At 43.9% G+C, this 25286-nt stretch overlaps 1 protein-coding gene across 8 annotated transcripts in view; it reads right to left on the reverse strand.

The window, feature by feature from the left end:
- The window catches only part of PWWP2A (PWWP domain containing 2A), a 57428-nt gene extending 32444 nt beyond the window's left edge, over positions 1-24984 (reverse strand). For 2 of the 8 annotated variants that reach the window (XR_008625465.2, XM_034960897.3), the window contains exon 1: positions 24116-24977. Coding sequence is in view for 6 of the 8 variants with exons in the window: in XM_034960897.3 (XP_034816788.1) it covers positions 24116-24699 (584 nt within the window). In the remaining 2 variants the exon portion in view is untranslated. Of the gene's footprint in view, positions 1-13907; positions 13978-22013; positions 23045-24115 lie in introns of those variants that run through there. The other 6 variants (XM_034960895.3, XM_063604692.1, XM_055112840.2 and 3 more) reach the window with 6 other exon arrangements.
- Between the last annotated feature and the right edge of the window lie 302 nt (positions 24985-25286).

The raw sequence follows: 25286 nt of genomic DNA on the forward strand, positions 1-25286 counted from the left end.
GCTCTTTTACTCTTGCATCCTAACTAGTTACCTATTCTGTCTCCCAAAACACAAAAATATCAAGAACTCAGATACTTAAACTACTTCCAAAGCAAACAGTTACAGAGCTGTGGCTTTCTTTTTAAATCATCTCACATTAAGAAATATATTTGCATTGCAATCCAATAAAAACACTTATGAATGGGCCGGGTGCGGTGGCTCATGTCTGTAATCCCAGCACTTTGGGAGGTCGAGGTGGGCAGATCACGAGGTCAGGAGATCGAGACCATCCTGGCGAACACGGTGAAACCCCGTCTCTACTAAAAATACAAAAAGATTCGCCGGGCGTGGTGGCAGGCGCCAGTAGTCCCAGCTACTCGGGAGGCTGAGGCAGGAGAATGGCGTGAACCCAAGAGGCAGAGCTTGCAGTGAGCTGAGATCACACCACTGCACTCCAGCCTGGGCAATAGAGCAAGACTCTGTCTCAAAAAAAAAAAAAAAAGACTACTTATGAATGTATACATGCATCCATATATACATAAATACACACACTTAAGCAAGTTTCACCAAGTACTTAACCTTGTATTTTGTGATACATAATTTCTTTTCTACTCTGGCCTACTTCATTTGTTTTAAGGCTAGTCAGACCCATTAAACTGATTTGAAAACTCCATTACGGGTCCAGACTCTGTTTGCAAACCATGGTACCTAATACGAATCTTTAAAATTCTCAGTTTCTAATAACCTTATTTCATAAATAGAGTTAGAAATAACAGTGGTTTAACGTACCTGGGCTGAATATCAAGAACCTGATCCTTAAAATAAACTTGCTATACTAAGTTTTCTTCACATAAAATCAAATCACACTACCAAATAATTTCAGCATATAGGTTAGCATGTTGACTATATGCACTATTTGATTCCAACAATATCTAACACAATACAACTGTAATGCCAATCCTGTAAGGCAAAGGGGCTTAGATCTAAACCCAAAGATTGGCTTTAGGTAGTCAGTCACGTGGAACCTTCAAAACTAGATGCCAGTGTTTTATATATGTCTATATTTTCTACACTACAAATCTTCAGTGCTCAGATTCTCCGAAATGTTCTTTTTTTTTTTTTTTTTTTTTTTTTTTTAAAGACAAGATCTCACTCTGTCATCCAGGCTGCAGTGCAAGTGGTACCATCACAGCTCACTGCAGCCTCGACCTCCTAGGCTCAAGCAATCCTTCCGTCTCAGCCTCCCAAGTAGCTGGGACCACAGACAGACGTCACCATGCCTGGCTAATTTTAGTATTTTTTGTAGAGACAGGGTTTCACCATGTTGTCCAGGCGAATGCCTGAGCTCAAGCAGTCTGCCCACCTCAGCCTCCCAAAGTGCCGGGATTACAGACGTGAGCCACCGTGTCCAGCCAGAAATGTTCTTATGCTCCCAAAAAGGTTCAGAATACCTTTGCTAGGAAGAAATCTTGATATTAGGTACTAACAGCTGTGGACAAACCTAAACGTGGGCAGGATTTACAAAGAGCCAGCATACACCAGGTATTATTCTAGCACCGGAATACTTTTTTTCCAAAATTCTTTGTTAGTCTGGCTACCACAAACCAACAACTTACAGCAAATACTTACAAAACATAAAAAGGAAAGGCTTTTTTTTTACCTACGGTAAGACAAGATTAGGTCTCGGATAGTCCAAAAAGGAAAGGTACCCTCCTATTGTATCAGACTGCACAGAAAGTTGCTTTCTCCATTCTAACTTCTGGTAACCAAGTGTTTGCTTCCTGACTACTTAACTCAAAGTAACTTTAAGCATTTAACCCTTTCTTACACAGTACATAGGTGCTCATTAACCACTTTTTCAAAAGATGACAGGACAAAAGAGGGGCTTCTTGTGTTTTAATGCAGAACCAACATAAACAATGTGACTTATTTGATGTGACATCACTACTTGCATTAACAATAACATTTTCTAACTCGTAAGAAGGCATAATTTTGCCCCCATCACACGTTCACGTTTCAATACCTGAATGAAGAGAAGTGCCCTTCCTCTTACTGATTTATAAAATTTTTTTATAGAGACGGTGCCTCACTCTGTCACTCAAGCTGGAACGCAGTGGTGCGATCATGGATTGCTGCAGCATCAACCTCCTGAACTCAAGCAATCCTCTCATCTCAGCCTCCCAAGTAGTTGGGACTACAGGCACCTGCCACCATGCCTGGCTCCCTTCCTTTTATTAGGACTAACTAAACCATACTTATCTTAATGTTTGAGGTGAAGTTTCACAGCTGTCTTTTATCAACTGTTTGTATCCTCTAAACTCATTTTTGCATGTGTAAAATGAAACACTATTTCTGACCTTAAAGGATTCAGATAAAGATCAATAGGTCAATACGCGGCAGCCATTTTCCTTGGTTAATATTTACTTTAATTTGCTTCATGTAAGTCATTTAATCTTATTTTCAAACTAGTAACTTACAGCCTGATGCAGTGGCTCACATCTGCAATCCTAACACTTTGGGAGGGTGAGGTGGGCAAATTGCTTGAGCCCAGGAGTTTGAGACCAGCCTGGGCAACATAGGAAGACTCCGTGTTTCTACAAATAGGAAAAATTAGCCTGGTGTGGGGGTATGTACCTGTGATCCCAGCTACTTGGGAGGCTGAGGTGGGAGGATTGCTTGAGTCTGGGAGGTCAAGGCTTCAGTGAGCCATGTTCGTGCTATCGCACTCCAGCCTGAGCAACTGAGTAAGCCTTTGTCTCAAAAAAAAAAAAAAAAGGCCAGGCACAGTGGCTCACGCCTGTAATCCCAATACTTTGGGAGGCCTGAGGTCAGGAGTTCAAGACCAGCCTGGCCAACATGGTGAAACCCTGTCTCTACTAAAAATACAAAAATTAGCTGGGTGTGGTGACACGCGCCTGTAGTCCCAACTACTCGGGAGGCTGAGGCAGGAGAATCGCTTGAACCCGGGAGGTGGAAGTCGCAGTGAGCCGAGATCGCACCACTGCACTCCAGCCTAGCAACAGAGAGAGACTCCGTCTCAAATAACATAAAATAAAAATAAATAAAACAAATACAAAAACAAAAAACACCTAATAATTTACTAGAGGTTTTTTTTTTTGGGGGGGGGGCGGTTGTTTTGTTTTTTTGAGACAGACTCTCACTGTCGCCCAGGCTGGAGTGCAGTGGCACAATCTCGGCTCACTGCAACCACCGCCTCCTGGGTTCAAGCTATTCTCATGCCTCAGCCACCTGAGCAGCTAGGATTACAGACGCGTGCCATCACGCCTGGCTAATTTTTGTATTTTTAGTAGATGGGGTTTCATTATGTTGGCCAAGCTGGTTTTGAACTTCTGGCCTGAAGTGATCCACCAGCCTCAGCCTCCCAAAGTGCTGGGATTACAGGCGTGAGCCACTGCAACCAGCCAATTTTGCTAGAATTTAGGCTCCTTCCCATGTCTTTAATTTATACTCTCAATGCAAGTATGGCCCAGCCAATTACTTTATAGCTGTTTATATCAAGTAATGGAATCTGGTATGTTTATCTTTATGAAGTTCAGTAAGAATGTTAATATTTCGCAACTGGATTGTTTTTATTCTCTGCTGTTCCCACATAAGCATACAAAATACCCAAGCGTTAAATGCTTTTAGTAACATAGGGAAGAAGCACCTAATTGTGTAATGATGAGTGAAAACTACAATAAGGGGGAAAAAGGGGAAATAAAACTGGTAATTGTGTGTGGGTAGTGAATGCCTGGCAAAGCGGAAAAATATTTCAAAATAATAATAAAACATCCTCAAAGGACCAAAAAGATAAATCACTTCAAGAAGAAATGGGGATCACATGTCTATGTCTTTGCTTCATTTCAGTAACCATGCTGTCACCCTTACACAGATAACACCTAGGGCAGTGTTACCAAACTAAGGATGGAGACATTAATTTTGAAATCAATTTCAGGGGTCACACTATGATTAAAATAAAATCAGAGTTAAGAGTAGAAGTAAATATCTGTAACTGTAATGAATCTGTTTCACACATGTATATAAGGATATATGGATCCAGATGTAAAATAGATTTTCTAAGTAGGCTAAAATGTTTGAGAACCACTAACCTATGAAACTATAAATTTAATAAGAATATAAAGTAGAAACAAAACTATGGTCCCTTAAAAACCCTAATTTCTCCTAGCCTGACCAACATGGTGAAACCCCGTCTCTACTAAAAATACAAAAATCAGCCAGGTGTGGTGGCGCATGCCTGTAATCCCAGTTACTCAGGAGGCCGAGGTTGCAGTGAGCTGAGATCACACCACTGCACTCCAGCACTCCAGCCTGGGTGACAGGGCGAGACTCCATCTCAAAAAGAAAAACAAAACAAAACAAAACCCTAATTCTTCAAGTACAGTCTGTGAAAAAACACATCACAACTCCTCGGAGTGTTTGCAGTGGAAATTCCTAAGCCCTGCCCAAAACATAAATCATAAAACTTTCCTATAGTGGAACTGGAATCTGATATTTTAGCAAGCACTTTTGCTTTAGCTTTTTCTAAGGGAAGACATTTACGTCTCATGTGAATGCTCACCAAGATTTTATTGAACAAGTGTTTAGGTGAAAGGCTGAAAAGGCTGACTGGTATCCCTTGCTTTAAGTTTTCCAAAATAACTTTCTACAACTACTCCCAAGAGTTGAGTAATAAGATACCCTACCCACTTTGTGCAGCATAAAGGCATGTGTTAACGTATTAGTGACTCCTAACCCTTATCCACTTTCAGTCTTTAACCACTACCCAAAGATTCTAAACTAAAACGATTCAGGTATTACGGCTTAATTAAAAATACTGCAACTGTCTGCAAATCTGCAATTCCTTGAAAATAAAACTTTCCGTGAATCTGTAATTCTATTCAAAAAGAAAATTTCTTTTTAATAGAGACGTGGTCTCCTTATGTCGCCCAGAGTAGTCTTGAACTCCTGGGCTCAAGCAATCGGCCTGCCTTCCACAGTGCTGGGATTAGAGGTGGGAGCCACCACAGTCGGCCCCAAAATTCTTTTAAAATAAATATCTTAATAATTTAGGAGTAAGTGCCAAAAAAAAATTTTTTTTTTTTTTGGAAACAGAGTCTCACGCTGCTGCCCAGGCTAGAGCGCAGTGGCCTGATTTCAGCTCACTGCAACCTCCACCTCCCAGGTTCAAGCAATTCTCATGCCTTGGCCTCCCAAATGGGTGTGTGCCACCATGCCCCGCTAATTTTTGTATTTTTAGTAGAGATGGAGTTTCGCCATGTTGGCCAGGCTGGTCTCAAACTCTTGGCCTCAACTGATCTTCCCTCCTTGGCCTCCCAAAGTATTAGGATTACAGGCGTGAGCCACTGCACCTGGCCAGTGCCAAAATTTTAAGGGGGAAGAACACTAGGGTTTAACAGTTACTTTGTGTTGCTGGGCACGGTGGCTCACGCCTGTAATCGCAGCACTTTGGGAGGCCAAGGCAGGCGGATCACCTGAGGTCAGGAGTTCGAGACCAGCCTGGCTAACATGGTGAAACCCCATCTCTACTAAAAATACAAAAATGAGCAAGGCATGGTGGCGCACACCTACAGTCCCAGCTACTGGGGAGGCTCAGGCAGGAGAACGGTTTAAGCCTGGGAGACGGTGGCTGCAGTGAGTCAAAATATCGCACCACTGCATGCACTCCAGCCTGGGAGACAGAGTGAGACTTCATTCTCAAAAAATAATAATAAAAATAAATAAATAAAAATTAGCTAGGCGTGGTGGCACATGCCTGTAGTCACAGCTACTTAGGAGGCTTGAGGTGGGAGGATCGCTTGAGCCATGATTGGACCAATGCACTCCAGCCTGGGTGACAGAGACCCTGTCTCAAAAACAAAACAAAAAAAGGCCAGGAGCAGGAATGGTGGCTCATGCCTATAATCCCTGCACTTTGGGAGGCCAAGACAGGAGGATAGCTTCAGGCCAGGAGTTCACGACCAGCCTGGTCAACATAGCCAGATGGTGTCTCTACAGAAAAAGGAAAAGAAAAAAACAATAATACCCAGATTCATTTTATTTTGAGCCAATGATTTTAGAAACTACCTTGCCTTACAAACAGCAGCAAACTAAATCACGGAAGAGGTAAAACTGAAGCAAGCTTATTGTGGTTCATATTTCATCTCTTTGTGAGACTGGTTACGATGTCAAAGTTTAACCTGAGAAAAAATGAAATAGCTAAATGCAAAAGAAAATTTTACAAAAAGTTAAAAATGGAATTACGATACAATCCAGCAATCCCACTTCTGGGTACATATCCAAAAGAATTGAAAGCAGGATCTCAAAGAGATATTAGCCAAAAAGGTGGAAGGTGGAAGCAACCCAAGTGTCTACTGACATATGAAAGGACAAAGTGTGAGCTAGACAGATAGAGATATATAGATATACAAATATATTATACAAAATAATAGTTTCAGTCTTAAAAAGGATGAAATCATAGGCTGGGTGTGGTGGCTCACACCTGTAATCCCAGCACTCTGGGAGCCTGAAGCAGGCAGACTGCTTGAGGCCAGGAGTTCAAGACCAGCCTGGCCAACATGGTGAAACCCTGTCTCTACTAAAAATACAAAAATTAGTGGGCATGGTGGTGCATGCCTGTAATCCCAGCTACTGGGGAAGCTGAGGCACAAAAATTGTGTGAACCCAGGAGGCAGAGGTTGCAGTGAGAAGAGATCACGCCACTGCACTCCAGCCAGGGTGATAGAGTGAGACTCTGTCTCAAAAAAAAAGGAAATCATGGCACATGCTACAACATGAATGAGTCTTGAAGACATTAAGTAAGCCAATCATAAAAAGATATTGCATGAATCCACTTACATGAAAAGTATCTAAAGTAGTCAAATTCACAGAAGCAGAAAGTAGAATGGTTGACAGCAGGTGGAGAAGCAGAAATGGGAAGCTGTTGTTTAAAAACTATTGAATTTTAGTTTTGCAAGATGAAAAACTTCCGGAGATCTGTTTCACAACAATGTGAATGTACTTAACACTATTGAACTGTATCCTTAATGGTTAAAATACATTTTATTTTTTTTTTTTTACAATTTCAAAAAACTTTTAAAAATGTGCATCTAAGACAGGCATGCCCATAGTCCAAAGTATTTAGGAGGCTAAAACAGAAGCATCACTTGAGCCCGAGTTCGAGGCCATCCTGGGCAACATAGAAAGAACCAACTATTAAAAAAAAAAAAAAAAAAATGCGTGGCCGGCCACTGGGGCTCATGCCTGTAATCCCAGCACTTTGGGAGGCCAAGGCAGGTGATCACCTGAAGTCAGGAGTTCGAGACCAGCCTGGCCAACATGGCAAAATCCAGTCTCTACTAAACATACAAAAAGTAGCCGGGCGTGGTGGCATGCGCCTGTAATCCCAGCTACTTGGGAGACTGAGGCAGGAGAATCACTTGAATCCAGGAGGCAGAGGTTGCAGTGGGCCAAGATCACACCATTGCCCTCCAGCCTGGGCAATAAGAGTGAAACTTGGTGTCAAAAAAAAAAAAAAAAAAATGCAGCCAGGTGTAATGGCTCACGCTTGTAATCCCAGCACTTTGGGAGGCCAGGCAGGTGGATCACCTGAGGTCAGGAGTTCAAGACCAGCCTGGCCAACATGCTGAAATCCCATCTCTACTAAAAATACAAAAAATTACCCAGGGGTGGTGACAGACACCTGTAATCCCAGCTACTTGGGAGGCTGAGGCAGGAGAATCACTTGAACCTAGGAGGCGAGTTCACAGATCATGCCACTGCAATCCAGCCTGGGCAACCAGGCGAGACTCCATCTCAAAAAAAAAAAAAAAAAAAAAAATGCAGCCAGGCATGGTGGCTCAAGCCTATAATACTAGCTAATCAAGAGGCTGATCACTTGAGGCCAGGAGTTTAATTAAGTCCAGCCTGGGCAACATAGTGAGACCTGATCTCATAATTAAGTAAAAAATTAAAATATGAAACAATGAAAAAAAAATGTATATCTAGCTAAATATAGAGGGGAAAGTTTTATGAGAAGCAGTACATTGGTAAAGAATTATTAGTGCAAGGGAAACAGTAATTACATAGCGGAGAAACAGGACAACACCCTAACTTGAGGGAGAATCAAAGTACACATTGCCAATGAGGGCACATGGCTATCATGGGCCTGCAGATGTGGTGTTCCGAGAACACGACATTGCCTGCATAACCTAAATCTCTCAGGAGTAAATATCAGGCAAATCCAAATTGAGGAACAGTCCTTATTACATAATTGCTACATAATTATATTGCAAGTAAATGTAATACATAATCATTTACTAGAGAATAAAAAACACATTGAAGGAAATTTTTATCGGAAAAATTGAAGAAATAATGAAACATGAGATACAAAGTAAAGTACTCTATCAATGTTTCTTTAATTTGAAAACTATACTGTGGCTATAGTTTTCCTTTGATCTTAGAAAAGAAATGCTCCAGCGTAAGTAAAGGAGAATGATGTCTTCAACTCAGTCTCAAACAGTTCAGGAAACAAATTTATTTACATAGAGAATGACAAATTAAATGTGGCAAAATGTTACAAATGAGTGACTCTAGAAAGAGTTTACAAGAATTCTCTGCTATGTTTCAAACTATCTAAAAATAAGAAGCTAAAAAAGTGTTTTTTAAAAGCATGAATTCAGTTTACTTAGTTCCACCAATACTTCTATGCAAAGAAAGCACACAAAAAAGAAACTCTATCCAACTTAAGTGGTAAATGCCAGCAAATTCACCTCAATTATCACTAAGCATAAGTCTATATGAAACACAGTGAGACCCCCATCTCTTAAAAATAAATAAAATGTTTAAAAAACAAGTATGCTAACTGGTCTGATAGTATAAAACAGTCTCAGCCCTAGGACACAGCTTCAGTAGGTGAGACCAGAATGTACCAGTCAATGCCAAATGAGGTTACAGTCTTCGGAAGGAAAGAAATCACCGTGGATTAGTGATCAGGAAATGGGCTTTGCAGGGAATGGGACCTAGAAAGGCTCAAGCAGATTAAGTGAAGAGCAAAACAGGGAGTGGTAAATGGTGAAGACTAGTTATCCATTCTGAATATTATTAAGGATTCAGAGGCTTACATAAGCAATAAAATAAAGGTGATCCATCTGGCAGAAAAAGAGGAGGGCATGTTGGTGAGTGTGCCTGAGTGGAGAGGGCTGCCAGTTTAAGAGTATGATAGACAGAGAATAACCAGTCTCTTAATAAGAAGGCTGGCTGGGAGCAGTAGCTCATGCCTGTAATCTCAACACTCTGGGAGGCCGAGGTGGGTGGATCACTTGAGACCAGGAGTTCAAGACCAGCCTGGCCAACATGGTGAAACCCCACCTCTACTACAAATACAAAAAAATTAGCCGGGCCTGGCGGTGTGCATCCATAATCCCATCTACTCAGGAGGCTGAGCCAGGGTAATCACGTGAACCTGGGAGGCGGAGGTTGCAGTGACCCGGGATGCACCACTGCACTCCAGCCTGGGCAACAGAGTGAGACTCTGTCTCAAAAAAAAAAAAAAAAAAAAAAAAAAAATAAGAAAAAGAGGAGACTGGCTGAGAGTGACAGCAATGGCTCATGCCTGTAATCCTAGCACTTTAGGAGGTTGAGGCCAGGAATTTTGAGATCAGCCTAGGCCACACAGGGAGACCCTGCCTCTACAAAAAATTAGCTGAGTGTAGTGACACACGCCTGTGGTCCCACCTACTTGGGAGGCTGAGGTGAAAGGATCGCTTGAGCCCAGAAGGTTAAGCCTGAAGTGAGCCATGATGGCACCACTGCACTCCAGGCAGGATGACAGAGCAAGACCTTGCCTCTAAAAAAAAAAAGGACAGAGAGGCTAGTGAAGTCTTCTGTCTAGTGATGTAATTAAATGTATCTAAATTACTTTGTTAAAAACGTGGCCAGGCACAGTGGCTCACACCTGTAATCCTAGCACTTTGGGAGGCTGAGGCGGGTGGATCACCTGAGGTCAGGAGTTCTAGACCAGCCTGGCCAACATGGCAAAACCCCGTTTCTACTAAAAATACAAAAAAATTAGCCAGGCGTGATGGTGGATGCCTGTAATCCCAGCTACTCATGAGGCTGGCGCAGGAGAATTGCCTGAACCCAGGAGGCAGAGTTTGCAGTGAGCCAAGATCGTGCCACTGCATTCCAGCCTGGGCGACAGAGTGAGACTCCCTCTCAAAAAAAACAAAAACAAACAAACAAACTTAAAGCACAGCTATCCTAGTCTGATCCCATCATTTTAAAATTACAAAGAAGAACACAAAAATAATTCCCTTTCCCTTACATTCTCAAATATGAGCCCTTTTCAATAATGTTTAGAAAGCATACTGGTGGCCAGGCCTTGTGGCTCACGCCTGTAATCCAAGCACTTCTGGAGGCCAAAGCAGGAGTATCGTTTGAGCCTAGGTGTTCAAGACATTGTTGTTACTAAAAATAAAACAATTTACTAAAAATAAAACAATTAGCCAGGTGTGGAGGCACAGGCCTGTAGTCCCTGCTATTCAGAAGGCTGAGGCAGGAGGATCACTTGAGACCAGGAGTTCAAGGCTGCAGTAAGCTATGATCATGCCATTACACTCCAGCCTGGGCAACAGAGACTCTGTCTCTAAGGCAAAAAAAAAAAAAAAAAACAGGCCGGGCGCGGTGGCTCACAGCTGTAATCCCAGCATTTTGGGAGGCTGAGGAGAGTGGATCACAAGGTCAGGAGATGGAGACCATCCTGGCTATGGTGAAACCCTGTCTCTAATAAAAATATAAAAAATTAGCCGGGCACGGTGGCACGCGCCTGTAGTCCCAGCTACTCGGGAGGCTGAGGCAGGAGAATCGCCTGAACCTGGGAGGCAGAGGTTGCAGCGAGCCGAGATCGCGCCACTGCACTCCAGCCTGGTGACAGAGCGAGACTCCATCTCAAAAAAAAAAAAAAGAACAAAAATGGAAAAAAGCAAGCAAGCATGCCAGAAGGGGACTATAGGGACAAAACTTACCTACTAAAAGACTATAACAATTTCCTCATAAGCCATCAGCCCCAGGTGCTAATGAGAGAAAGAGAAAAAGATTAAGAAAGAGGTTACAGTGAGCCAAGATCGCACCACTGCACTCCAGACTGGGTGACAGAATGAGACGCCATCTCAAAAAAAAAAAAACAAAAATTCGTCAAAGAAAGGTTACCTAACAACTTTAGTCTGAAATCCTTTTCAAATTCAGTCATCCAGCACTTACTAAACACTGACCTGTGCTTAACAGGCTTCAAAGCTGACAATTTGTACTTCCTCTTATGAACAAGTAGGTTTCACTACTGCCAAATCCAAGCCAATCAAGGCAAAACAGCATGCTATCTAATTTAAGACCCAGGACCATGTAGAAGAAATATGATTTCCAAAAATGTCCAAAGTTCACTATATTGAACTGAAGAGCAATTTATGTTTACAGCAAATAGCTGTTGCCTGGGTGAGTGAGGAACAGAGAACTCTTATTTCTAACTGCCAGGTTAACTCCCCAGCAAAACTATAAACTAAGTGGTATGGCGAAATATAGTTAAGTACATTTTAATTACAACAAGGTTTTCAAACCCCGGAAAATTTTGTATCATTCAAAAAGGCATCTTGAATATATCTACTATTATCTACCATTTACAATTTTAGGCAATTTTGCTTAAGTAACCTCTGAGCCTTGGTGTCTATCTATGAAATGGGGATTAATAGAATTTACTTCAGCAGATTTGCCAGAGTTAAATGAAACAATGTAAACAAAGTATTTGGCACAGGACTTAGCACAGAAATTGAAAATACATAGTAGCTACTATAAAACACAGAAAGTAAAACTTGGCAACCTTCTTAGATTGTAGAAATATGCAGGAAAAAATAAACAAAAATTTAAAACCTCACACATTAAAAAAACAAGAAATATGCAAAAAAGTGAAATTAAGTATTATAGGGATTATGAGTTTTAAAAGGCTAAAATCCACTATTCTATAGTAAGTCAACTACATAAAATTGGTTCAAGGGTAAAGAAATGAAAATTATGGACTGCTTAAACTTATAGATTCAGGAAATCATTTGCAAGACTAATTACCAGCTCTACAATAAGGATTTAGATCAGCCACCCGAGTTGCCCATCCCCACATATGATACATCGCTTAGTTTGTAATTATGTCTCATTGTTAACTAACCATTAACCTTTTTTTTTTTTTTTTTTTTGAGACAGAGTCTCACTCTTTCACCCAGGCTGGAGTGCAGTGGGGAGATCTCAGCTCATGCAACCTTCACCTCCCGGGCTCAAGTGATTCTCATGTCTCAGCCTCCCAAGTAGCTGGCATTACCACCACGCTCAACTAATTTTTTTGTATTTTTAGTAGATACGGGGCTTCACCATGTTGGCCAGGCTGGTCTCGAACTCCTGGCCTCAAATGAGCCACCCACCTTGGCCTCCCAAAGTGCTGGGATTTATAGGCATGAGCCACCATGACCGGCCTTAACCGGGAACCTTTAAAACAGGCTTAACAAATTGATTGTTCTATTAAATACTTTGGCAAACTACCCCCTAAAAATCAGTTATCTCCAAATATGGTCCAAGAATCTTCTGTATCAGAATCACTTTGTTTAAAATGCAAAATGATGGAATGAAGCTCAGAAATCTATGCACATTTCTTTTGACAACCACTGCCCAAAAGTGTTTAGTAAAGGCATTCTATATTAAATCTACCTAGAATATAACTTAATCTCCAATTACTTTCTTGCAATACCTGCCACTACAACAAGCTTCTGTTCTGGTACTGTGTGTCTGAATTTACTCAAGAATTTAGGGAAAACAGGGTAAATAAATACCAGGAAATAATGATGCACTTTATAGACAAAAATAACTACTAACACATCTTTCATTTTTTATCAATATGAAATTAACTCAGCCATTACAGTGAAGATAAGCACATAATATATAAACTCTTTAGTAGTCCCACAGAAAACCTGATCTTAGGAAGATTAGACCTTGTTTCAACAAGAGCTTTACTTTAAAATAGTACACAGTAAAGTACAGTCTTATTTACAGTAAGAGGTTGAAAACCTCATCAGAAACCCCAAGTCCAGGCCAGGCGCGGTGGCTCATGCCTGTAATCCCAGCATTTTGGGAGGCCAAGGCCAGGAGTCCAAGAGCAGCGTGGCCAATATGGGGAAACTCTGTCTCTACTAAAAATACAAAAATTAGCCGGATATGGTGGCAGGCACCTGAAATCCCAGCTACTAGGAAGGCTGAGGCACAAGAATTGTTCGAACCCGAAAGGCGGAGGTTCCAGTGAGCCAAGATTGCACCATTGCACTCTGGCCTGGGCGACAAAAGCGAGACCCATCTCAAAAATAAAAAAAAAGGAAACCCCAAGTCCAATAAAACATGCCTAGCATAGTTTGTATATAACACATCTAGTGTATAAAATATATTTTTAAGTTTTATTTTTAATTCCATAATTTGTTATAGGATTATTTTTTTTTTCATTTTTTTTTTCTAGAGTAGCTTCTCCATAGACAGAGCAGGGCTACCCCATAGGCAGAGTGGCCCGGAGGATTCTTTAGACTCAGAATGAAACCAGGTTTAATGCCCAACTAATAATCACTTCTGAAAAAGATCATATTAATGCAACATGCAATGGAAGAGCTCACTCTCAACACATACTGCACAGTAGTGGGCGTCCTAAAGCTGTGTGGGTCAGGGAGTGACTGGCACTTGCCTCTTCTCTGTTTCACTGTGTAAAGCCTTTATTGACATCTTGGCATATAAGCAGAATTATCACCAAAAAAATATTACTTATAATGTACCACAACACAATCATTCAAGCATACTACTTGAGGGCCTAAGTTCTCAACCTGGACACTGTAGTATAAGCTACTGATACCACTACTCACTGCTTCACCAGAATGGCTGTATATTTTTCCCACCAAAAGTAGGGCTATTGCACCATACGTTTCATGGTCTCTGTAAAGAAAAGAAATCATTGTCTTGGTTTATATTTCCTCAAAACACAAGTAAATTTTCTACAAATTGCTTTCAAGAACTTAGTGAAAACTGAAGTTTCCTAAGGAAATCATCAATTATTTTTAATGCAACAGTACCCCCATGTACACACACACAGTCAGTATTTGTAAAAACATCAATTCTGAAATACAGCTAGCTACCCCCTTTAATATGCACATACCACAAAATTAAAATGCCCAAGCATTTTTTTAAGAGATGGGGTCTCAGTATGTTGCCAAGGCTGGTTCAAACCTCAGGGTTCATGTGATCTTCCTGCCTCAATCTCCCAAAGTGCTGGGATTACAGGCAAGAGACACCATGCCCAGCCACACAAGTTTTTATTTTTTTTCTTCAGATAGAGTCTCACTCTGTCACCCAGGCTGGAGTGCAGTGGCACAATCTCAGCTCACTGCGACCTCTGCCTCCCAGGTTCAAGCAATTCTCGTGCCTCAGCCTCCTGAACAGTTGGGATTACAGGTGCACACCACCACACCCAGCTAATTTTTGTATTTTTAGTAGAGATGGGGTTTCGCCATGTTGGCCAGGCTGGTCCCAAACTCCTGGCCTCAAGTGATCCACCCACCTCAGCCTCCCAAAATGCTAGGATTACAGTCATGATCCACTGCACCCAGCTACACAAGCATTTTCAAGCATAAACCTTTACTTCATGATTCCTTATTTCCTGTCACATCCCCTGCTCCAAAAAAAAAAAAAAATGATTCAGAAAGACCTTTCAGGATTTTTCACTTTTTTCCCCCCATTTAAAAGCTTCTGCAAGAAGATTTTTAAGGATTTCCAGGTGGCTTTATAACTATGAGGAGTGAAGAACTACCTCTTCAGAAGCCTGGGCTGAAGGCTTTTGCTCTTTGCAAATAGTCTTGAGTGGTTCAATTTTCTTATGTCTGCAATACTAAACTTAGGACTGTGTTTAAGGGATAGACCTAAAAGTTTGCCAGCAGGTAAGACATCCATAATCATTTCTACTGACCCAAAACAAGGAGAGGCTTTGAAGAGAGGCCTTGATAAGGCTGTGGTTCTTGCCCTTTCAGTTTGTTCCTGAGGGACAATAACTATTTTAAAACAAGGAAATGCAAGAGGATGCAACTGGGAAAAAAAAAAATATATATATATATATATATATATATATAAAATAATAATATATATATATATATATCCAGAATGTAAAAAATTCTACGAAGTCCATGGATTAACAGTAAATTGCAAGTGAATAAAAGTAACAGCAGAACTACAGATGAAAAGGACAAGAAAATCAACCAATTGCAATGTATGAGCTTTATTTGGATCCTAATTTGAAAACTGAACAGTCTTGAGCTATTAATTTTGACAGTCCTTTTTTTTTCTGTTTTTGAGATAGAGTCTTGCTCTGTCACCCAGGTTGGAGTGCAATGGCACAATCTCAGCTCACTGCAGCCTCCACCTCCCGGATTCCAGTGATTTTCTTGCCTCAGCCTCCCGAGTAGCTGGGATTACAGGCACACACCACCACAGCCGGCTAATTTTTTTTATTTTTATAGCAGAGATAGGGTATCACCATGTTGGCCAGGCTGGTCTCAAACTCCTGCCTTCAAGGGATCCACCTGCCTCAGCCTCCTAAGGTGCCCGGCCAACAGTCTGACATTTTAACAGTGACTGAATATTTGATGATATAAAAGGATTACTGCTATTATTTCAGGTGTAATAATGGTAGTAAGATTGTTGTTTTTAAAGTCCTTATCTTTTTAGATATCTGCACTGGCCGGACGTGGTGGCTCAAGCCTGTAATCCCAGCACTTTGGGAGGCCACGGCAGGTGGATCACCTAAGGTCGGGAGTTCAAGACCAGCCTGACCTACATGGAGAAACCCCGTCTCTTCTAAAAATACAAAATTAGCCAGGTGTGGTGGCGCATGCCTGTAATCACAGCTACTCGGGAGGCTGAGGCAGGAGAATTACTTGAACCCAGGAGGCAGAGGTTGCGGTGAGCCGACATCATGCCATTGCACTCCAGCCTGGGCAACAAGAGCGAAACTCCGCCTCAAAATGAAATAAAATAAAATAAAAAAATAAAGTTCAACAAAAAGGCTGGGTGCAGTGGCTCACGCCTGTAATCCCATCATTTTGGGAGGCCAAGGCAAGCAGATCACCTGAGGTCGGGAGTTTGAAACCAGCCTGGCCAACATGATGAAATCCGTCTCTACTAAAAATACAAAAATTACCCGGGCTTGGTGGTACAAGCCTGTACTCCCAGCTACTCAGGAGGCTGAGACAAGAAAATCACTTGAATCTGAGCAAGACTCTGTCTCAAAAAAAAAAAAAAAAAATGACACACCAATGACTTATTATTTTGCCTATAATAATCACTTAGGCTGGGTGCAGTGGCTCATGCCTGTAATCCTACCACTGTGGGAGGGCAAGGAGGGAGGATTACTAGTCACCTGAGGCCAGGAGGTTGCAACCAGGCTGGGCAACATAGCGAGACCCAGTTTCTACAAAAAATATATATATTTTTTTGAGACAGAGTTTTGTTCTTGTTGCCCAGGATGGAGTGCAATAGCATGATCTCAGCTCACTGCAACCTCTAACTCCCGGGTTCAAGCGATTCTCCTGTCTCAGCCTCCCAAGTAGCTGGGATTACAGGCACATGCCACTACGCCCGGCTAATTTTTGTATTTTTAGTAGTGACAGGGTTTCATCATATTGGTCAGGCTGGTCTTGAACTCCTGACGTCAGGTGATCCGCCCGCCTCGGCCTCCCAAAGTGCTGGTATTACAGGCGTGAGCCACCGCGCCTGGCACTTTTTTTTTTCTTAACTTGCCAGGCACAGCGGCATGAGCTTCTAGTCCCAGGTACATGGGAGGCTGGGGTGGGAGGATCACTTGGACCCAGGAGTTCAAGGCTACAGTAAGCTATGATCACACGACTGCACTCCAGTCTCTGTGATAAAGTGAGACCCTATCTCTAAACAAATAAAATAATCATTAAGACAGTTTAGACTCCTGAAGGAATGCTTACTATATGTCAAAATTTAAAAAGCTAAGATTAAGGACAAAATGAGAACAGGAAAACCCAAACTGAATTTGTAGGGTTAATTGATTATTCTCATCTGCTAGCATTTAGACTATTATCATTAGACGTTGCTAATGAGCTCAGAAGCAGACAGGTAATTTAAACTAAGAGAGCTGGGTATAAAACAACAGTGGCCAGGTGCTGTGGCTTACACCTGTAATCCCAACACTTTGAGAGGCCGAGGTGGATGAGCCTGGGCAACAAAGCGAAACCCTGTCTCCACCAAAATGACGCAAATTAGCCAGGCATGGTGGCATGCACCTGTAGCTGCAGCTATTTGGGAGGCTGATGTGGGAGGACTGCTTGAGCCCAGGAGGTTGAGGCTGCAGTGAACTGTGAGTGTGCCACCGCATTCTAGCCTGGGTGACAGAGCAAGAACCTTTCTCAAAAAAAAAAAAGAAAAAAGAAAAAAAAAAGAAAGAAAAAAAGAGCACAAAGTAAGCTAGAGAATGCATGCTTCACTTAAAGGCGTCCAGTTCTTTTTAGAAAGAGTCTCGCTCTGTCATCCGGGCTAGAGAGCAGTGGTGCGATCTCGGCTCACTGCAGCCTCCACCTCCCAGGTTCAAGCAATTCTCCTGCCTCAGCCTCCTGAGTAGCTGGGATTATAAGTGCATGCCACCATGCCCAGATAATTTTTTGTATTTTTAGTAGAGACAGGGTTTTGACATGTTGGCCAGGATGGTCTTGAACTCCTGACCTTACGTGACCCACCCACCTCAGCCTCCCAACTTGCTGCGATTACAGGCATGAGCCACCACACCCGGCCAGGCATCCAGTGTTAAGTAAATACAATGCTAAACAAAATCTGATTTTAACCAGATACTAAAAATATCCTCAAAATTACTGTGTCATTTATGGGCCAAAGAAAGCTACCTAGAAGATAGAAAGGAGGACATAACAAACCAGGGTAGTACAGGGAAAACCAGGCCACCTGGTCATTCTGTTCATTTTACATATAAACTGAGGCGTAAACTTTGTTTGCTTGTGTCTAAGTGAACTGCCCAAAGCTAAATCAATTAGCCTAAGAACTAGGAAATGGAGCTTAGTAAGGCACAATGATTCGCCCAAAGGCACAGTGCTAATAGGAGAGGCTAGTACCAATATTAGAAATTAAAGCCCAGGCCAGGAGTGGTGGCTCACACCTGTAATCCCAACACTTTGGGAGGCCGAGGCGGAGGATTGCCTGAGGTCAGGAGTTTGAGACCAGTCTGGCCAACATGATGAAACACTGTCTCTACTAAAAATACGAAAAAATTAGCCAGGCTTGGTGGCGTGCGCCTGTAATCCCAGCTACTCAGGAGGCTGAGGCAGGGAACTGCTTGAACCACGGAGATGGAGGTTGCAGTGAGCCGAAGTCCCGCCACTGCACTCCAGCCTGGGTGACAGAAGCAAGACTCTGTGTCAAAAAAAAAAAAAGAAAAAAAGCCCAAGCACCTAACACTCTGTCCAGTCAATAATTTACTATTTAGTACCACTTTCTTTTCTTTCTTGAGTTATGTATGTCCAGCTCCTTTTTTTTACAGAATGATTCTCCTCAAAAATGTGTTCTCCAACCAAATAAATCTGAAAATAATGCAAAAAATAATAATACAACAGGGAGGGGAAGCATTTCAAATGATTACAAAAGCAGACTCTTAGTCATCCACACATATATTAAATCCTGTGTTCTAGACTCAAACACCTTTTCCACACAGTAGACAGCTCTTCCAATTTTACAAAGACATTTCTGTACCATGCATAACGTCAAGCATAAAATATGGAAGAAATTTATAAAAGCAATAACTAGTCCTTTTGAAGACTGAAGAAAAGCACAAATACATTACACATTTAGTCTCCCAAATGTTAATCTCATTGGAGGCAAGAACTAAAACTTCAGAGCTTACTATGTATTCCCCGGTATTCAGCTAAGGAACTAGTGGAGTCTCCGGAGCCAGGTTTCACAGCTTTTACCCAACTAAAGAATCTGCTTGGCTCCAACAACTATATCCTTTATATTATCTCCACACAGGCAATGAAATCAAGAGAAGCACTAACTTTCAGAAATACGCAACTTTCAGAAACATGCCATTCTTTACTTTCTGCTTAAACTAAAACTTAGCCCAACTAGCTTTCTAATATGCAAGTAGAAAAAGCAAAGGTTTTAGAATGGGATCAACCTACATCTGAATCCTTGCTTTGCCACTTACAAGTTAACTGGCCAAATTAAATGAGCCTCCATTTCCTCCTGTGTAAATTAAAAACATTACCAAGGTTATAAAAAAAACTAAAGCATGAGATACAATGTCTAGCATATAATGGACACTCATAGAAAGCTCCTAATTTTTACCTAGAGGTTGAATTCAATGGCCAAATAAGATACAAATTACTTTAAAGCAACTGATGAATATGGCCTTAGTAGAGTCTAAAGTATCTTGGCTGGGTGCAGTGGCTCACACCTGTAATCCCAACACTTTGGGAGTGTAGAAATGGGAGGATGGCTTGAGGCCAAGAGTTCAGACCTGGCGCAGTGGCTCATGCCTGTAATCCCCAGCACTTTGGGAGGCCGAAGCAGAAGGATCACTTGAGGTCAGGAGTTCAAGATGCGCCTGGCCAACATGGTGAAACTCCGTCTCTACTATAATCCCTTGAACCCTGGAGGCTGAGGTTGCAGTGAGCCAAGATTGCACTACTGCACTCCAGCCTGGGTGACAGAGCGAGACTCTGTCTCAAAAGAAAAAAAAAAAAAAAGAGTTCAGGCCAGGCACAGTGGCTCATGCCTATAATCCCAGCACTTTTCAGAGGCCAAGGCGGGCGGATCACCTGAGGTCAGGAATTCAAAGACCAGCCTGGCCAACACGGTAAAACCCCGTCTCCACAAAAATACAAAAATTTGCCCAGCATGGTGGAGCATGCCTGTAATCCCAGCTACTTGGGAGGCTGAGGCGGAAGAATCACTTAAACCCAGGAGGCCGAGGTTGCAGTGAGCCGAGATTGTGCCATTGCACTCCAGCCTAGGCAACAGAGCGAGACTCTGTCTCAAGGGTAAAAAAAAAAAAAAGAGTTCAACCAGCCTGAGCAACATGGTAAGACCCCCATCTCTACAAAAAATTTTAAAATTAGCCAGGTGTGGCCGAGTGCAGTGGCTCACGCCTATAATCCCAGCACTTTGGGAGGCCGAGGCGGATCACGAAGTCAGGAGTTCGAGACCAGCCTGGCCAATATGGTGAAACCCCATCTCTACTAAAAAATACAAAAAATTAGCCAGGCGTGCTGGCATGTGTCTGTAGTCCCAGCTACTCAGGAGGCTGAGGCAGAAGAATCACTTGAACCCCGGGGGGGCGCAGAGGATGCAGAGAGCTGAGATCATGTCACTGTACTCCAGCCTGGGTAACAGAGGGAGACTCTGTCAAAAAAAAAAAAAAAAAAAAAAAGAGCACAAACTCAGTAGCCCTGAGTTCCAGCCTAGTCTCTGAAACGGACTGGCAGTCATCATGTCTGTGCTCAATCTCAAGGTTTCATTTGGATGAAAATATAGCTGGCTGGCTGCAATGGCTTATGCCTGTAATCCCAGCATTTTGGGAGGCCAAAATCAGAGGATCGCTTGAGCCCAGGAGCACGAGATCAGCCTGAGCAACACAGTGAGACCCTCATCTCTACAAAAGATACAAAAACAGGCTGGGCGCGGTGGCTCATGCCCATAATCCCAGCACTTTGAGACGCCGAGGTAGGCAGATTACCTGAGGTCAGGAGTTAGAGACCAGCCTGACCAACATGGTGAAACCCCCGTCTCTACTAAAAATACAAAAATTAGCCGGGTGTGCTGGCGGGCGCCTGTAATCCCAGCTACTCGGGAGGCTGAGGCAGGAGATTCACTTGAACCCAGGAGGTGGAGGTTGCACTGAGCTGAGATCATGCCACTGCACTCCAGCCTGGGTGGCAGAGTGAGACTCCGTCTCAAAAAAAGGAAAAAAAAAAAAATTAGCCAGGCGTGGTGGTATGCACTTGTAGTCCCAGCTATTTGGGAAGCTGAGGTGGAAGAACGCAGTGAGCTACGATCCCAGCACTGCACTGCAGCCTGAGCAACATAGCGAGACCCTGCCTCCTAAAAACAAAAACAAAAAAAAACACTGTCTCCTGGATCCATCAGTAAACCCCAAAACTGCACAGGAAAGTGTGCAATTAACATAAGTGCAAATTACAAAATATACTGGCAGGTCCTTTTTTCCAGATTAAACTGTAAAAAAAAAAGGAAATCCAACTAGTCAATCATCAGTCCAATAATAATTCCTTGAATTGCTAAATTTTAGTGTTTTATTTCCTCAACATTTCCACAATTTTTTTTTAAGACAGGGTCTCATTCTGTCACCCAGGCTGGACTGTGTGATCTTAGCTACTGTAACCTCCACCTCCAGGGCTCAAGAGATCCTCCCACCTCAGCCTCCCAAGTAGCTGGGACCACAGGCACAAGCCACCACGCCCGGCTAAGTTTTATATTTTTTTCGTAGAGACAGGGTTTCACCATGTTGCCCAGGATCCTCTGGAACTCCTGCGCTCAAGTGATCTGCCTGCCTTGGCCTCCCAAAGTGCTGGGCCCCTGTAATCCCAACTACTCCGGAGGCTGAGGCAGGAGAATTGCTTCAGCCTGGGAGGCGGAGGTTGCAGTGAGCCAAGATCGCACCACTGCACTCCAGCCTGTGCGGCAGAGCAAGACTCCGTCTTGGAAAAAAATAAATAAATAAATAAATAATAGTAATAGGATCCTTTCACTTCAGAATATTCAAATGGAAAAGGTTCATATTAGGAATAGCTCCTCCAACAAAAGAAATTGCTGTTTCTAAGCACTGATAGCATGAGACCAAAACTCAATAGCAATTCTCCACTAAAGAAAATTTTTTAAAAATAAAGCACTAACACAATGAGCACTTATCCATTCCATTTCCAAAAACAACTTACCTTCTGCACCTTCCTTTTGCAGATTTGAAATCCAGATTCTCACACAATCACTAGCCATCTCTTCTGTTTCATTCAACAGCATACACACCAGAGTGTCTCTTACTATTATACACATCAGTAGAGGCCGGGCGAGGTGGCTCATGCCTGTAATCTCAGCACTTTGGGAGGCCAAGGTGGGTGGATCACCTGAGGTCAGGAGTTTGAGACCAACCTGACCAACATGGTGAAACCCCATCTCTACTAAAAATACAAAATTAGCCAGGCGTGGTGGCACATGCCTGTAATCCCAGCTACTTGGGAGGCTGAGGTAGGAGAATCACTTGAACCAGGGAGGTGGAGGTTGCAGTGAGCAGAGATTGTACCACTGCAGCCTGGACAACAAGAGCGAAACTCTGTCTCAAAAATAAATAAATCAATCAATAAAATACAACAATAGAAAGCACACTCACCTTATTCTGCTTTCTAATTATGAAAACAGAAGTGCAGGCCGGGCACAGTGGCTCACGCCTGTAATTTCAGCACTTTGGAAGGCCAAGGCAGTAGGATCGCTTGAGCCCAGGAGTCTGAGACCAGCCTAGGCAGCACAGCAAGACCCTGTCTCTATTAAATAAGTAAACAAACAAACATAAACAGAAGTGCAAATGCCCTAATCCAAAATTATTTTTAAAAAAGATACTTGAGGCCGGGCACGGCAGCTCATGCTTGTAATCCCAGCCCTTTGGGAGGCTGAGGCGGGTGGATAACCTGAGGTCAGGATTTCAAGACCAGCCTGGCCAACATGGTGAAATCCCAGCTCTAGTTAAAAAATACAAAAATTAGACCAGCATGGTGGCGCACGCCTGTAGTCCCAGCTACTTGGGAGGCTGAGGCGGGAGAATCGCTTGAACCCAGGAGGCGGAGGTTGCAGTGAGACGATATGGCGCCACTGCACTCCAGCCTGGGTGACAGAGTGAGACTCCGTCTCAAAAAAAAAAAAAAAAGATATTTGAGATTAAATAATACAGAATAACTGCTCTCATCTTTCCCCTCAAACACCATACTTCAATATGAAATTTTAAATGGCTTTTTTCCCCAAATGGGAAAGAAGGATTCCTGGGTCTTGATGGGAGAGCAAGCAAGTTTAAGAGTAAAACATACTAATAAGCCATTGCAAACAGGTGAGATACGATCAGAGCGTGTGCTGTTGCAGGAAACAGAATGGAAAGCCGTGAATGGGAGTCTCTGCACTTCATATCTGCAAAAGAAGAGAATAAAAAGGTTAACTCCAGACTTAGAACAGGTTCTCTTCCCCTGTTGAAAGCAGAGCCCAAAAACATTTTAAATCAAAAAATGAAAATGTGGTTAAGCCAAATTTGTAGATGAACTCAACCTTCTTGTCCTTAATACATAAACTGAATCCCAGGTGTTAGAAGTTACTTGAACATTTTTATGCTACACCACCTTGACATTAAAGGATTTTTTTAAAATCTCCAATCTCTTCTTTAAACTTTTCTTAAACTATCATTAAAATTAGCAAAATATGCTTCTCTGTTGAATGGTTAACCTAACGGGAATGACTTCTAACCGTAAGAATTACAGTTAAAAGGTTCATTTTAACAAATGCTCTTCCCCCTGTAAGGAGTGACAGGTGACCTTTTGGGAACCCCAATGTACACACCCCTTTCTCCAATCCTGCTAAAGTTAAACGTTAGAGGACAGACAAGTGCCTCCTCGCAAGCAATGCCCCCCGCCCCCCCGTCCAACACGCCGTTCTCTGCAATCCATCTGCATCTTGCATTAACCCACCCGCCCAGTGACGGTGACTCCAGGCCAAGTCGCAGAAGAAGACCAGGCGTGAGGGGTGAGACCTGTGAGCCCATCTGCACCTGCACCCTCCCACCTGGTGGCACACCTGCCCCGCAGGCGCCCACCTGGGGCCGGGACCGCCCTCTCCCGGTCTCGCGCGCCTGCCCCACTCGGAGCGCGCGCCACGCGCCGCGCAGGACCAGAGGGCGGGGCCCCGGGCAGTGGGGAAGCGAGGGCTCGGGGAGAGGGGGCCGCCCGGGCTCACTCCCTCCCTGGGGACCCAGCGGACCGGAGCGTGCTGGGGGCGGGCGCGGTACCTTTTGGACAGATCCATGAGGACCCCGGAGAAGAGCTTCTCCCCGAAGCGGAACGACACGACAAGCGCGTCCTCAATGATGTGGTCCAGCGTGACCCGCACCTCCGAGCCCGGGATCAGTTGCGACACCGTGGAGTCCCCGCCCGCTGGCGGCACGAGCGCCGGGGCTACGGGCTGAGGCAGCGGCGGCTCCTCGCGCTCCTCGGGAGCCGGGGGCTGCTCCGGCGGCGATGCAGGAGAAGGTGGAAGTTCGGGCCCTCCCTGAGGCGCGGCTGCCGCCGACTCCGCCACCCGAACGGACAGTTTCTCCTCAGCCTCCAGCTCCGGCCCCACCGCTTCTGGGCTGCGGGCGAGCTCCCCCGGCGGCGGCGGTGGCGGCGGGAGCGGCGGCTCGTCGGCCTGAGGAGCGGATTGCTGCCCGTCAGTCTCGCCATCCGGCACAGACGCTTCAGTGGCCGTGACCGGGAGGGGGTCAGTGCCGGCCTCACTGCCGGGGATGGGCTCCATCTCCGGCTCGGCCTCGCCGGCGCCCCCCTCCCCGGGGGACGCTGCAGTCGCTGCCGCCTCTGCAGCCACGGCCGCCATTTTCTTCCTAGCTTCTCCCTCCTCCAACTCCGGCTGCAGCGGCGGCGGCGGCAGCACTGCTTGGTTCCCTGGGCCTTCCCCTCCCTCCCGCGAACACTTTCGTCCCGCCCTTTCCCTGATGCTCGTTTCTGGCACCTCGCCATTGGTTGCATTCTACACCCCTCCCGCACTTGTGATATTCCATTGGCCTGGGATGGACGTCTATCATCTAGTCAGTCCATCCTTCCCACGCAGAGTAGGAACTTCTCATTGGCCAGATGTGTTGTCAAGTGTGGAATCTGAGTGGAGGAATAGGGGGCGGAATCAAAGGGGGCGGGGGAAGTCACAAAAGAGGAGCCATATACTCATCGCCTCTTGCTATTGGCTGGAAGAGGAAATAAAGTTTTATGGTTGGCCTACGCTCCTGCCCATTATCAGTCAGGTCTTTGGAGGTGGGAGAAAGGAGGGAATCATATGGCGTGCCACTTCTTTCAAAGGGGCCGAGGGGAGGAGTAACAAGGGAATGCGGGAGGGGAACCGCTTCCCAAGAATCTCTGCGCAGAGATCCTTAGAATAAATGTTATTTCTAGGCGCGGACTTCTTGCGGC

Source organism: Pan paniscus, chromosome 4 (assembly GCF_029289425.2).
Source record: "Pan paniscus chromosome 4, NHGRI_mPanPan1-v2.0_pri, whole genome shotgun sequence".
In the NCBI taxonomy this organism is placed as follows: Eukaryota; Metazoa; Chordata; class Mammalia; order Primates; family Hominidae; genus Pan; species Pan paniscus.